Source organism: Macrotis lagotis, chromosome 7 (genome assembly GCF_037893015.1).
Source record: "Macrotis lagotis isolate mMagLag1 chromosome 7, bilby.v1.9.chrom.fasta, whole genome shotgun sequence".
Taxonomy (NCBI): Eukaryota; Metazoa; Chordata; class Mammalia; order Peramelemorphia; family Peramelidae; genus Macrotis; species Macrotis lagotis.
Genome location: NC_133664.1, coordinates 204,388,603 through 204,401,114, shown reverse-complemented (window position 1 = coordinate 204,401,114; position 12,512 = coordinate 204,388,603). Strand labels below are relative to the sequence as shown.

Here is a 12,512-nt window from a genome sequence, read left to right as displayed (position 1 = left end):
AATCTCACACAATGGAAAGGAAATTATATTTGAAGTCAGAGGAACTGGATTTGATTTCTGACTCAACTACTTAGTGACCAAGTCACTTTACCTTTCTAGGCCTTGGTTTATTCATCTGTAAAATTAGGGAGTTTATTTACTTCTTGTTTTAAATTCTACCAATCAAATGTCAAGTGTAACACCAGGAGTTGCTCCAAAGGAAGGTAAATTTCTCAGTGAAATAAATGAAGAGAGAGTCAATGAATGTAGAATTCGAAGCAAGGTTGTAATTTTTTTTATTAAGTAAAGAATTTTTTATGTAGAATTTTTTAGAAGAACTTCTTGTACATCAGGAAAGAAGCAAGTATTTTGTTTGCTTGTTGGTTTCTGAAAATTCAGCTACAATGCTGATATCTGCATTGCAGCCCATTAATTGGATTCTTAGGTAGGGGCTGTTTTTCTTCCCTAATTCTCATTGTGGCTTCTTTTTGCCTTTATAATCCAGTATCCTGATGGAGATTGACTTTGGCCCGAGGAATGTAATACTCTTGATTTGGATCAACAGCCTGCAAAGGAAGAAATGTCATCAGCCTTCAGAGCTGAACACAGTTCCCAGTTTTATCTGCATTTACAGTGTTGCTTTTTTGGAGGAAATAGATTCATAACTCCCTCTCAAATGTTTCTCTCTCTCTCTCTCTCTCTCTCTCTCTCTCTCTCTCTCTCTCTCTCTCTCTCTCTCTCCTCAACCAATGACAGTGATTTTGGGAAATTTTTTCAATGGCTAATTCATAGATTTGGAAACGAAATCAAATAATTATTGGATAGAATGAGAATCAGATTTCCTTTATTTTATGTGAGAAATGGAAAGAGCATTTCTCAAGGAGTGAAATGTCAATGCTCCTCTGCATAAGTCATCTTAAAGTAAAATTAGTTCAATCCACAGTGAGAATACCATAAAAATAATTTCATCTACATAAGCTACATTCTTTTTTTATCTGTTCTTAATTTTTTCTGTTCCTCACCTTTCCCATCTCCCCAACAGGAAACATTACTCATAGACTTTTTTCTTTCTGGAGTTGGATTGTTTTTTTGTGGACAGAAGATACTCTAATTTTCCCTATCCAGAGAAGCTAAATGGCACAGTGTATAAAACACTGGATCTGTAGTAAGGAAGAACTAAGTTCAAATATAGCTTCAGACACTTTCTAGCTATATGATCCTGGGCAAGGCACTTAATCTCTCTAGTGTCAGTTTCCTCATCTGCAAAATGCAGATAATATATATCTACATTCCAGTAAGGACTATTATGAGATTTAAATGAGATATTTGTTAACCACTTTACAAACCTTAAATTGCTACATAAATGCTAGTTTGTTGATGTTAATAATAATTATTGTTATTACTGTTACTTTTATGTCTCCTGTGCTTATTTGAAGTGAAATTTGTTAATACATAACAAATTAATAGGATTGCTCAGTATAGCATTTTAGAGGGAAGGAAAGATAGGTTGCTATATGATGGACAATGACTTAAGGAGACAACTGATGTAAGAGAAGGAATTGACTCTAGCCAAATGATGCTAAGAAGATTCTAGTGCTTTCATATCTGATTGGTGTTTTCAATTTATTAAAAAATGAGACTTTCAGAATCAAATTAAGACTGTAATATGCCTGGAAACATACACATATATGCATCTTTTAGGTGTTTGTATATGTGTGTGTGTGTGTGTGTGTGTGTGTGTGTGTGTGTGTTTAATATGGACAATTGAATGGCATAGTGAATAGAGTGCTGGGTTTGAAGTCAGGAAGATTCATCTTCATGAATTCAAATCTGGCCTCAGACACTTATTAACTGTGTGACCTTGTTTGCCTTAGTTTCCTCAGCTGTACAATAAATTGGAGAAGGAAATGGCAAACCACTCCAGCATCTTTGCCAAGAAAAATGGGGTCATGAAGAATCAGTATAGTTGAAACAACTCAGCAACATGTGTGCTCAATAAAATAATAATTTTCTTCAATTACTAAGGCAAACTGGTGAGGCTATCCCTTTCCCACAACTTAATGTTTAATAACTTATTTTCTCCTTGAAAATTTCAATTGATTATCATTTAACTTGATTTTCCCTTCTTAGAAATATTGGGAGAAGGGAAAGAAGAATGCACAGTGTGTGATTTATTCTTGCTGTAGCCCCAAGGAATTATCCTAGATCTGCAAAACCCTAAGTCTAACCCTGCATTATCTTCATCTGGTTGTGACCTTTATTTCTCACATCCACAGAACATATCAAAAATATGTAAAGGTTTCACTTATTCTCCTCTCTTAGTGAAATTAGAAGAGCCCATTTACCTGTAGTTGAATAGGGGTACCACATGACGTTAGTGCTATATCTTCCTCAGCTCCATCACTGTCTCGGGCTAAAAGCCAAAGAGGCACTGGGTTAGCATCAGTCACTCTAAAAATATCATATTAGAGCTACAAGGAGACCCAGTCATGCACTAGCCTCTTCTAGCCTTCAAGCCAAGAGAGTGCTTTAATAAGCAATTATTAGCTTAGGAAGAAGAGAGGTTGGCTTTTTAAAGTGAAATATAGTATGCATATTTGCAAGGAATCTTGCAAGAGTTCATATTTAAGATAATCCAGTGATTTAACATACAAACAAGAGACTATAAATTTCTTTATATGAGAAATTATTTTGGTTTTATGTTCCCAGTGCCTAGCATGATGCCTGGGAATTGTAGGTACTTATAAAGATTTAATTTGATATATAGGTAGGAGAACTTGTGATTGATGAGGCAAGTTGTAAACAATGAGAAAGACTGCTGAAGTTAGGTCACTGGTGGGCTTTTTTTAATTGTTCCCTTGGCAAAATATCCTCTTAGGTAAAAAGGTTCTGACCAATGGAACAAGTTGTTAAAAGCACTGTCTCTGGAGTCAGATGACTTGGATTCAAATTCTCCATCTAATAATTTCTATCTCCACGATTTTGGACAATTCATTTAACTTTCTTTGTTCTCAGTTTCCTTATCTGTAAATTGTTGGATTTGGAAAAGATGATCTCTGAGCTCTCTTCCAACTTGAGATCTATGATTCTTTGGTAATAAGGATATATGAAATTGCTTTCTGTTTTAGAGAGAAGGAGGGGGAGAGGCAAAGGTAAAAAAATTTGGAACCTAAAATCTTATTTAAAAAAGAATGTAAAAAAATTAAAATGAAAAGATAATATAATGCAACTTCCTGTGAATATTTTTTATTGAGTTTGGCACTAGTTTATTTTCAGATATGATATAATGTACTAGATTCTTGCTCTTAAACCCCAGATAATAAGTTGAATATGTGACTCATGATGAGAGAACTATTTCCTGGAAATAAATTTTCATTTAGGACCAGATTTCATCAGATCAAACCATGAATCATGTCATCCTAGTTCTTTCAGTTTTGAGCCTAGTTTTGTTCTACTTTATAAAAAGTCAAGATTTTCTTACTTTCAAAATCAAATGAATATCATAATTATATCCTGATATGAAGTTCTTTGTATGTATTCATCTTGTTCTACTTTTTAATTTGTCTTATCAACTGCATGGGAGGATTGAGAAGAAGGATTTCACTTATTTTTGTACCAATCTTTCCTAGAATTTAGAACAGTGTCTTGCAATGATCTTAATAAATATTTATTGAATGTTGAATGAATGAATATTGACTAATTTCATAGTGTTTGAACTCATTCAATTTAGCATGTATTATAAGAAATACAGTTTTATTTCTTATTTATTTATACACATATGATATATATTAAATAAACATTTATTACAAGAAATACAAAATCTCATTGCTCCAAGGAATTGTGCACTGTCAGACTCTATATAAGCCTTATAGAAAAGATCCTAATCTTCTTTGACAGCTCATTCCTTTTGTTGTTCCTTTCTATTCTTCAATCATCTCACTGAATTTTTTTTTCTGAGTTGCTTCATTAACCCAAAGCTCTTAATCCATTCTAATCATGTAGGAAGTCACTTTATTTAGCCTAAGTCCCCTTATCTGTAAGATGAGGATAATAAGAGAAATTACTTCAAAGAGGTTTTATGAAATAAATAGGTTAAATCAAATAGGTCAAACCATGCAAAATGTTTTGCAAACTTAAATTGCTATATAGATGCTAGCTATTGCTGTTAATAAAGTTACTTGACTGAACGACAAGTTGAATATTAAATGAATTTTACAAAAACCTAATAAATAGCCTTCTATTAATAAAGGTTCATGAAAAGAGAGAATCAACCAACAATTTCATTAATTACTATGTACTAGATACTGGGCCAAATGATAGTGCTACAAAAGAAAGACAAATCCATATCTTTGGAGAAAAATGGGAGATGTAGTGGGTAAATATCTATCTATCTATCTATCTATCTATCTATCTATCTATCTATCTATCTATCTATCTGATACATCCAGAATAGAAGGAAAAGTGCTTCAGAAAGGAAGTTGAAAATGTCTGGGTGGGGGAAAATACTGAAAGACTTCCTGCAAAAGATGGTTTTTGAGCTAAACCTTGATAAAAGTCTGGGATATCAAGAGGTGGAGAAATATGGGGAGAGTGCATTTCATGTCTGAGGAATGGCCAATGCAAAGGCTGACATATGGGATAGTAAGTAGGCTGGTATGCTTGGACCATAAAGTGCATGAATGTGGAGTTGAGTTCCAAGAGAGTAGAAATGTAGGAAGGAGTCTATCTGTGAAGAGTTTTAAAAGGAGGACTTTAATTTGAATTCTGGAGACTATAGAGAACCACTGAAATTTACTGAGCAGGGAGGGTAACGTGGTCAGACCTATAGAAAAATCATTTTGGTCTTTGTGTGAAGCTTGGATTGGAATGGGAAGAGACAAAATAAAATAATCCATTGTGGCAGTTCAAGTGAATGGTGATAATACCTCAACTAGGGTGGTGAGAAGGAGTGGAGAGAAGGGGGACCCATAGGAAAGATGCTGAAAAAAAGACATGGCAGAATTTGTCAATAGATTTGCTATGTGAAATAAATGATAGTGAGGAATCAGGTACAATATTGAGGTTGTGAATTTGAGAATCTGACAAGATGGAAGTAACATCAATATTGAGTGAAATTTTGAAGAGAGGAAGGTCATGGGAAGTGAGGTAGCTAATTTCTATTTTTGGCTTATTAAGTTTGAGATGGTTACAGGAAATCTGGTTTGAAATGAGAGTGGGAGTTAGGGCTCAGAAGAGAGGTTAGGGTTAGCTAGATAGAGGTGGGAATCATTTGCAAAAAGATTTTATTGGGAATTATCATCAAAGAAGATAGAAAAGAAAAGAGAGAATGGGATGAAGTATTGGAGGATGCCCACTGTTAGGGGACATGATATGGATGAAGGTACAGCAAAGAAAATTGAGAAGTCCACAATCTGACAGGTAAGAGAGGAATCAAGAAAGTAGTGTCACAAAAATCCAGAGAGGAGAAAGAGTATACAGTAAGAGAAGATATTTTTTTTCTGGGGGAGGAAATCTATTTTGAGAAAAAGAAAAGATTCCTTAAAGTTTAAAAGCACAAACTTGATTTTGGGGTAATGTGTCAAATGATTTTCACTTAGCCACAAAGAAAATGGTTTGGGGATCATGAAATTGTTATATTACTAGTTGGCACTTGCTAAGTTTTATGATGCTAATTATCCAAAAGGATACATTTAAATATCAGTTCATCTGACTTTTAACACTAGTGTGTGTTCTGGAACCAGGACACCATGTCACTTCCTGCAGTATGTCCACCATGGACTTACTCAAACTGTCTCAACTTCACCAGAAACTAGGAAAGCATTTTTGATCCCCTGGTCCTAATAGGAGAACTTTTTGCCTTCTCTCGCTAAGAAGCAGGCCACCAGATAACTATTTTTCCCAGCATACCTCTATTGGCATTCCTTTTTCCATTCTCTCCCCTGCCCATCTAGCTCATAGACTAGAATAGAAATGGGCAGATTTTATCTTATTTGTAGATAACCTTAGCATTTAGCATGGTTTCTAGATATAATAAATACTTAGTAAATTATCTGTCTGTCTGCTGACTATTATAAATATAATAAAAATTTAGAAACGAGAGAATTTGAAAAGTAGCTTGCATTTGAAAGTGTTCTGTGTTGTTCAAGATTCCTATTCTAAGATTTATTGCCTTAACCATGCTTCACAGTTTTCCTGGTTCAATCCCTTACTCATCTTTATGACTTCCTTTAAACTCTCTCCAAGTTTCCCATATGTCTCATTAGTAGATCCTAAAACTTCACAGAGTAGTCTTGTAAGGAACTGAGCAGTCTAAACACAATGGGAGGTTTATCTATTATCATATACTACACTTCCATCATGGGTTTGCTTTTTAAGGAAGTAAAAGCAAGTAAGTCAGTGCTATGCTGCCTTCTCATCTTTAGCTTATCCAGTGTGAACTTCAGATTTGTTTTGGTGTTATTGTACTTGGACAGAGAAAAGTTCTTTTTCTTTGTTTTACAGTTGTTACACTATAAATGAGTAATGTGTAGTATTAGTGTTGGAGGCTTATTAAATTGACCTGATACTAATTAATAGAGGAGTATGAATGGGGCTTATTTTGAAGTTATATTTATAATTAGCTATGGATTTAAAATAATTTTAGGAAGCATCACATACAATTTCATAAATTAGTGCCTCCATGTTTTCAAGGGAAGGTTTTTTATTAGTCATTGTTTGAGTGTGATGAGCATATCTTGAGCTGTACAAGATATTAAGTAATTAAAATAAATGTCTTGGAGGCTTACATTCTATAAACTCACCTGTAAGAAATGGATTTCCTATTGAGAAATGAAAATTGGTCTAAGAGGTAGCTTTATACTCCGCATAATCAGCCTCCAAATTTCCAAAGAAGCTGCAAGGCTACAGAATTTTTATGAACTGGAATGTCTAAATCAATCTTCCTACTGGAACTAAGTTCTATCAAAAATCATCTATTCCAATACCTTTAATTTTAAAGGTAAAAATTCTAAGACTCAAGTGTATTGTGTGATTTGATGAAGGGTCAATAGGTAGAAAACATAAAAGTCTGAATTTGAACTCAGGCCATATTCTTTCCATTGTACCACACTGCTGGACTTATACCTCAGGAAAAGATAAATCAAAGGACAGCAACTAATAATCTGAATCAGGAAGAAAATGTGACCCAAAGAAGGGATTATTTTCCCCCCAGTAAGGATCATCTACTAGAGGTTTTATACAGAGACCTTGCTTTAAACTTTCTCTTCACTTAGGAAAAATTTACAGGGTTTGAAAGACCAAATGCTTTCTCACAAATTCCATTTCAAAAGATCAGATCAATAGAAACCCCTGGGTCTTGTGACTTTAATAAAGGTATATTCAAGATTAATTGTGTAAAGCTTGCAAGCAACATAGATGAAATCCTTTTTTTGGGGAGGGGTAAATCTGAGTTATTTCTAGGTTTGAAGTTTGCATTTAATAGTCAAAGCAGCTGGTTTAACTATATTGTGTCATAGCAGTTACATAGCTCAATCTTTATTTGACATCTGGTAAAATATCTGCTCTAAGTAGCTATCCACATACACTCAAAGTCAAGTTCTCTTCTCTCGATGCCAGAGATTCATTTCCCTTTTTGGTCCCTCTATATGATACTCTACATTTTGAGGGAATGATTTTTTGTTTTCATTTATTAAACAATCCCAAACATTTCAATTTCCATGTTTATGCTGCTGAAGACTCACCTTCTTTCTAAAACCTACCTCAAAGCTGCCTATTCTTTAAAAGCAACCAGCTTATTGACCTCTAATCATCTCTATCACCTCCCCACTGTACAAAGTTTATTTACCTTGAGAGCGATTTTGGGTCTCCAGTTTGAAGCTCTGTTGAAAGGTTGGAGCTTGGAAGACATTGTCTTGTTTACACGAACAGTAGAGATCATAGAACTCAGGCACAATGTATGTTAGCAAAAAGACCCAGGCATTGGTGACCAAGGCAATACAGATGACAGGATCATCCCATCTGGGCTGTTGTTGTAGTTGGGGGTTACCTCTTAAGAGCATGGTGATCCATACTACCCAGATAATAATTGAGAAAACCATAGTGATGAAGATATATGTACCATGGTACCTCCAGCCTTCACAGGGCCCACAGAAGATGGTCTTGGATACAAAGAAGGTTAGGGCCATCAGGAAGAGGACATAGATCAAAAGCACAACAAAGTCTATGTTAAGTTGATTTGTGGTCATATGTATAAACATTGGACCCCGGTTCATCATGAGGGTGACATACTCAATGGCAATGATGATCTGTAACAGACTCAAACCAATAGCAATGCACAGTAATGTTGGCCAGGAGAAGGAACCTCTTCCCCGGACCAGCTTCACCAGGTTAGAAGCATGGGCCAGAAGACAGGAGAAACAGAGAGCAAAGAGGACACCAAAAAGAAAGTAGCGCACGGGGCCAGTCTGTAAATTGAGTCTGACAATGAAGGCAAAGGTGAGACTGAAGAGACCCAGCACACTCAAGAGGAAAACAAATTGGGTGGGGAGGGTGCTCCAACGATTGCAATCTTGCACTTTATGCATGAGCCAGAGAAGTGTCAGCAGGAACAGAATTGTTACTACAATCCCTATGGCTGCCAGTGACTCTAGAACAATACCCCATGCTTCTTCAGTGTTACAGAGAAGGTAGTAGTCATTCGTGGGTTCAAAGCAGTCTTGAGACATGGTGACATCTAAGTGGCACCAAAAGAATATTCTTCTCAGAGAATCCTGCAGAAACATGCTAACAGTCAAACTCGAATCATTGATCATTGATTACACCAAAGAGTGACTGCTGGTTAGTTAGTCATGGTTTTAATTAACAAGTCAAAAACTCCAATAATTTGGGAGCTAGGTGAAAACTTTAAAAAATCATCATTGAGAGAAGCAAGGTTGAATAATATTTATACTGACTTAGTTTCATCTTTTCTTTTGCTGGGAAAACAAATACATGGAAAAAGCAACCAGACTCTAAAAAACATAAGCATGCTCTGGCCTAAAAAGCAGTCATCTCAAATATATAGTTAAATATAATAACGCATGATATCATTTAGATGTGATGGTAATGACTGGAAAGGAAACAATGCCCCCAAATATCAAGAATCCATATTTTTCAAATGGTAAAATTAAAAAAAATTCATTGATGGGGCTCCAGCTTAACACAATCTTGTCCTTGTTATGCTTTTTACTGGACTTGACCTAGTAAATGTTACACAAAACCTTGAGTTTTTCACAAAATGGGTACTTGGACTGGTTTTCCAGTACATTTTGCTCCTGATCCATCTTTCCTGACATTAATTTGAGATCATAGGGATACTTTCAATGCTGCTTGAAGTTTCTGGTGATCCCACCATTCATGATTTATAAAAGAGGTTTTCCAAATTTTTCAGTAATTGTTCATCTCAGTACAATTCAATTCATATTTGTTAAATGGCCATTGTAAGCTCAACTAAAAGCAAATGACTTGGTACTTCCTTTTAGGGAGTTGGAGTTTGAGCTATGACAGGGTAACAAGACTAATCTCAAAAAAAACTTTCATATTCATTTGGGGAAGATAATACTTTTCTATTGAGAATTGATATATATGTGTATACATATATACACAAATGTATATGGACATATACATATACACAGACACATTCATATACACATATTCTTACCCATTCTCCACCCCCCCCCCAAATCAGAGGAATCCAGAACATCTAGATTCATAAGCTATACTTTTAACTTACCTTTCCTGTGTTCTGTCTGCACGCTGAGGCTTCAGTGGCAGTGAAGATGTAGTTTTCAATGAGTAAGAATGGGACAACCAACCTCAGTGGCTTTAATCTCTCCCCAAATGGGCGGGCAAAAAGAAGGCCCTCATCCAAGTTCTTCCAACATCTATTAAAAACACACACTCACACTAGGAGGACACACCTATTCCAGTTCCACAGCAGCAGTTCTCTAGAGAAGTCCTTGATGCTCCCTTGCAAATCAGAGGGTCTTGCCCATGTTTAGGAGAGAATCAAATATATTGATTTCAGATCAATTTTGAAAGATGTATGAAATATGAGTGTAGGGGAATCTATGGGATTCCCAATTCCCATGTTGCCAGTAGATTTAGGAAGATGTCTCTGAACCTAGAATGAGGACATTTCCTTTACCATCTATCTGAAAGCATAGCAGAGGGAGTCCCAACCAATTTCTTACATCTTGCTTATTATTCAGGGAACAAAGGTATTCAGGAATGGCCTAATTTGTGTTAATGAGAATTTTATTAAGATTGTCAGAATCTCCAGAAAGAGGAAGGATTATAACCATCAACAAGGATAGCCCTGGGCAAAATTATGAATGAATTGCATTTGCCCTCTCACTAACCCTATTCCTTCTTTTGGAGTTCCTTCTTTCCAGTTCCCTAACCTAGCCCCTCTACACCAGAAGGGCACATTGAGGAAGTTAAGTGGTGCAGTGGATACAGCACTAAGTCTGGAGTCAGGAAGACTGAGTTCAGATCTGGCCTCAGATGCTTACTTACTGTGTGGCTCTAGGCAAGTCACTTTAACCTCTCTTTACCTCAGTTGCATCAATTGTAAAATTAGAATAATAATCACACCTACCTCCTAGGCTTGCTGTCAGAATCAAATAAGGTAATATTTGCAGGCACTATACAAATGTTTATTTCCTTTCTCTATTCCCTTTCCTTTGCCCCTGGATGTCTAGGGTTCTTTATGGGAAAATTCCATAGACTCACTGTCCCTATATTCCCTTCCAAATTCTAGATCTATCCTTACCTCTGCACATCAATATTTATCTGTCCTGTTTCTTAAACGCACCATCTCTATCAAATCTTATTTTCTACTACTTCACAAGATCTAATTCCTCAATGTGGGAGTGCTCTCAGGTCCCAGTGTGAGGAGATATGCTCATCCCCACCCATTTGCCTTCATTATGTTGTCCCCACATACTAAAATGCCTTTCTCTCACCCTCTGAATTCTCTTCATACTCTAAGATCTAAGATTGCTTCATAAAACCTCCATTCATTGAAGCCCTCATTGAATTCCCTATCCTCTGAACTCCTATAGCATACATAATCTATATTATACAAAAGTAACACTATTATATTATTTTCTCTTCTTCTTCTTATCTGAGTTGTAAATTTCTCAAGGACAGGATTTTGATTTGATTTAATTTATTTCAACAAATAATTACAGAAGGGATGGTATTTGTCATCACTGAGCATAAAGTCCATTAGGAGGATCTGAAACATTCACAAGTAACATGTAATATTAAAAGGATGGTTAGTGGTCACAGAAAGGGAAGTAGTGATCATTAAGAGCTATCATGTCTTCATGAAGATGACATGTTGGATTAAACTCCCTCCCTTACAATATTGTTCTAATTTTTTTTAGGCAAATCTTACTTTGTTTGAAGACTGTTAGTGAAAAAATACTAGTACCTTTTTACTGTGGATAGGTCTAACTATTGAAAGATATTTTTGGGGTGGTGGTGATAGAAGGGAGGTGGTGTCATTTGTTAACTTTTGCAAATTTAGTCATTATTGCCCTAAGCAGAACAAGTTTAATCTTCCAAATGGCAGATCATGTCTCCATTAGGTCTTCGCTTAATCAGTTTAAACATCCCCAATTCCTTCAGTCTACAAAAAGCAAATTAGAAGCTCTTCACAATTTTGATTGCCTTCTTAAGCACCCTCTCAAATTTATCAATATCTTTCCTAAAATGTAGATGGCAGAACTAAACATAATACTCTAGATGTGATTTGACCGGAGAAGAGAGTATAGAGACATTGTTACCTTCCTAGTCATGGTAAGTTTGAAAAGACTCTTCCTATGAACCTCTGTGTATTTGTGGAGAGATTATCCCAGGCTTTTGGGGGGAATGTTTGTACCAATTAGTCTTATTCTACATCTAATAAAAACCTTGACTAAAATCTATTTTATCTTCTAATTATCAATTTGAAGTTTGGGAAAGGCCTGGAAATCTAGGACTTCAGGATTCTAGAACACGGAAACAGATAGTGCCAGGGAAATAATATCAGTTACCTACTTAACTAATTAAAAGGTTTGCAAAGAGCTTTACATCTATTATCCCATTTGAACATCACAATAACTCTGTGAAGTTAGTACTATAATTATATCCATGTTATAGATGAGGAAACTGAGGCTAAGAGAGTTTAAATGATTTGTCTATGACCATTTAGCTATTAAGAATTTGAGATATGATTGGACATAGATCTTGACTTCAAATTCAGCAACCAATTGCCTTCCTTTCAGGGCTCTGCCCATCAGTGTGAGTAGGAGTTAAAGATATTAGATCTGGTATCTTTTATTTTATTATTTTTATGTGTGTTAAGGGACACATGTAGATTATGTGTGTTGCAAAGAGGTAACTCACAATTCCTAGAAAATTTAGGACCTGAAAACCATTTTTTATTTATATAACTAGCATTTTTCTCTGGGACAAGGGATGATGCTCCTTGAAGCTTCCATCCTCTT

At 35.6% G+C, this 12,512-nt stretch overlaps 1 protein-coding gene across 2 annotated transcripts; it reads right to left on the bottom strand.

The window, feature by feature from the left end:
* Positions 1-273: 273 nt before the first annotated feature.
* GPRC5D (G protein-coupled receptor class C group 5 member D) lies at positions 274-10,082 on the bottom strand. Of its 2 annotated transcripts, XM_074195186.1 has the most exons (4): positions 9,749-10,082; positions 7,823-8,747; positions 2,325-2,392; positions 274-545 (listed from the first exon to the last, which is right to left on the bottom strand). In XM_074195186.1, exons 2-4 carry the CDS (start codon positions 8,700-8,702, stop codon positions 474-476), a joined length of 1,020 nt encoding a protein of 339 aa, XP_074051287.1. In that variant the 5' UTR covers positions 8,703-8,747; positions 9,749-10,082; the 3' UTR covers positions 274-473. The 2 variants fall into 2 exon arrangements, with proteins under 2 accessions (XP_074051287.1, XP_074051286.1); XM_074195185.1 differs by lacking the exon at positions 9,749-10,082 and having other exon boundaries at positions 7,823-8,817.
* Between the last annotated feature and the right edge of the window lie 2,430 nt (positions 10,083-12,512).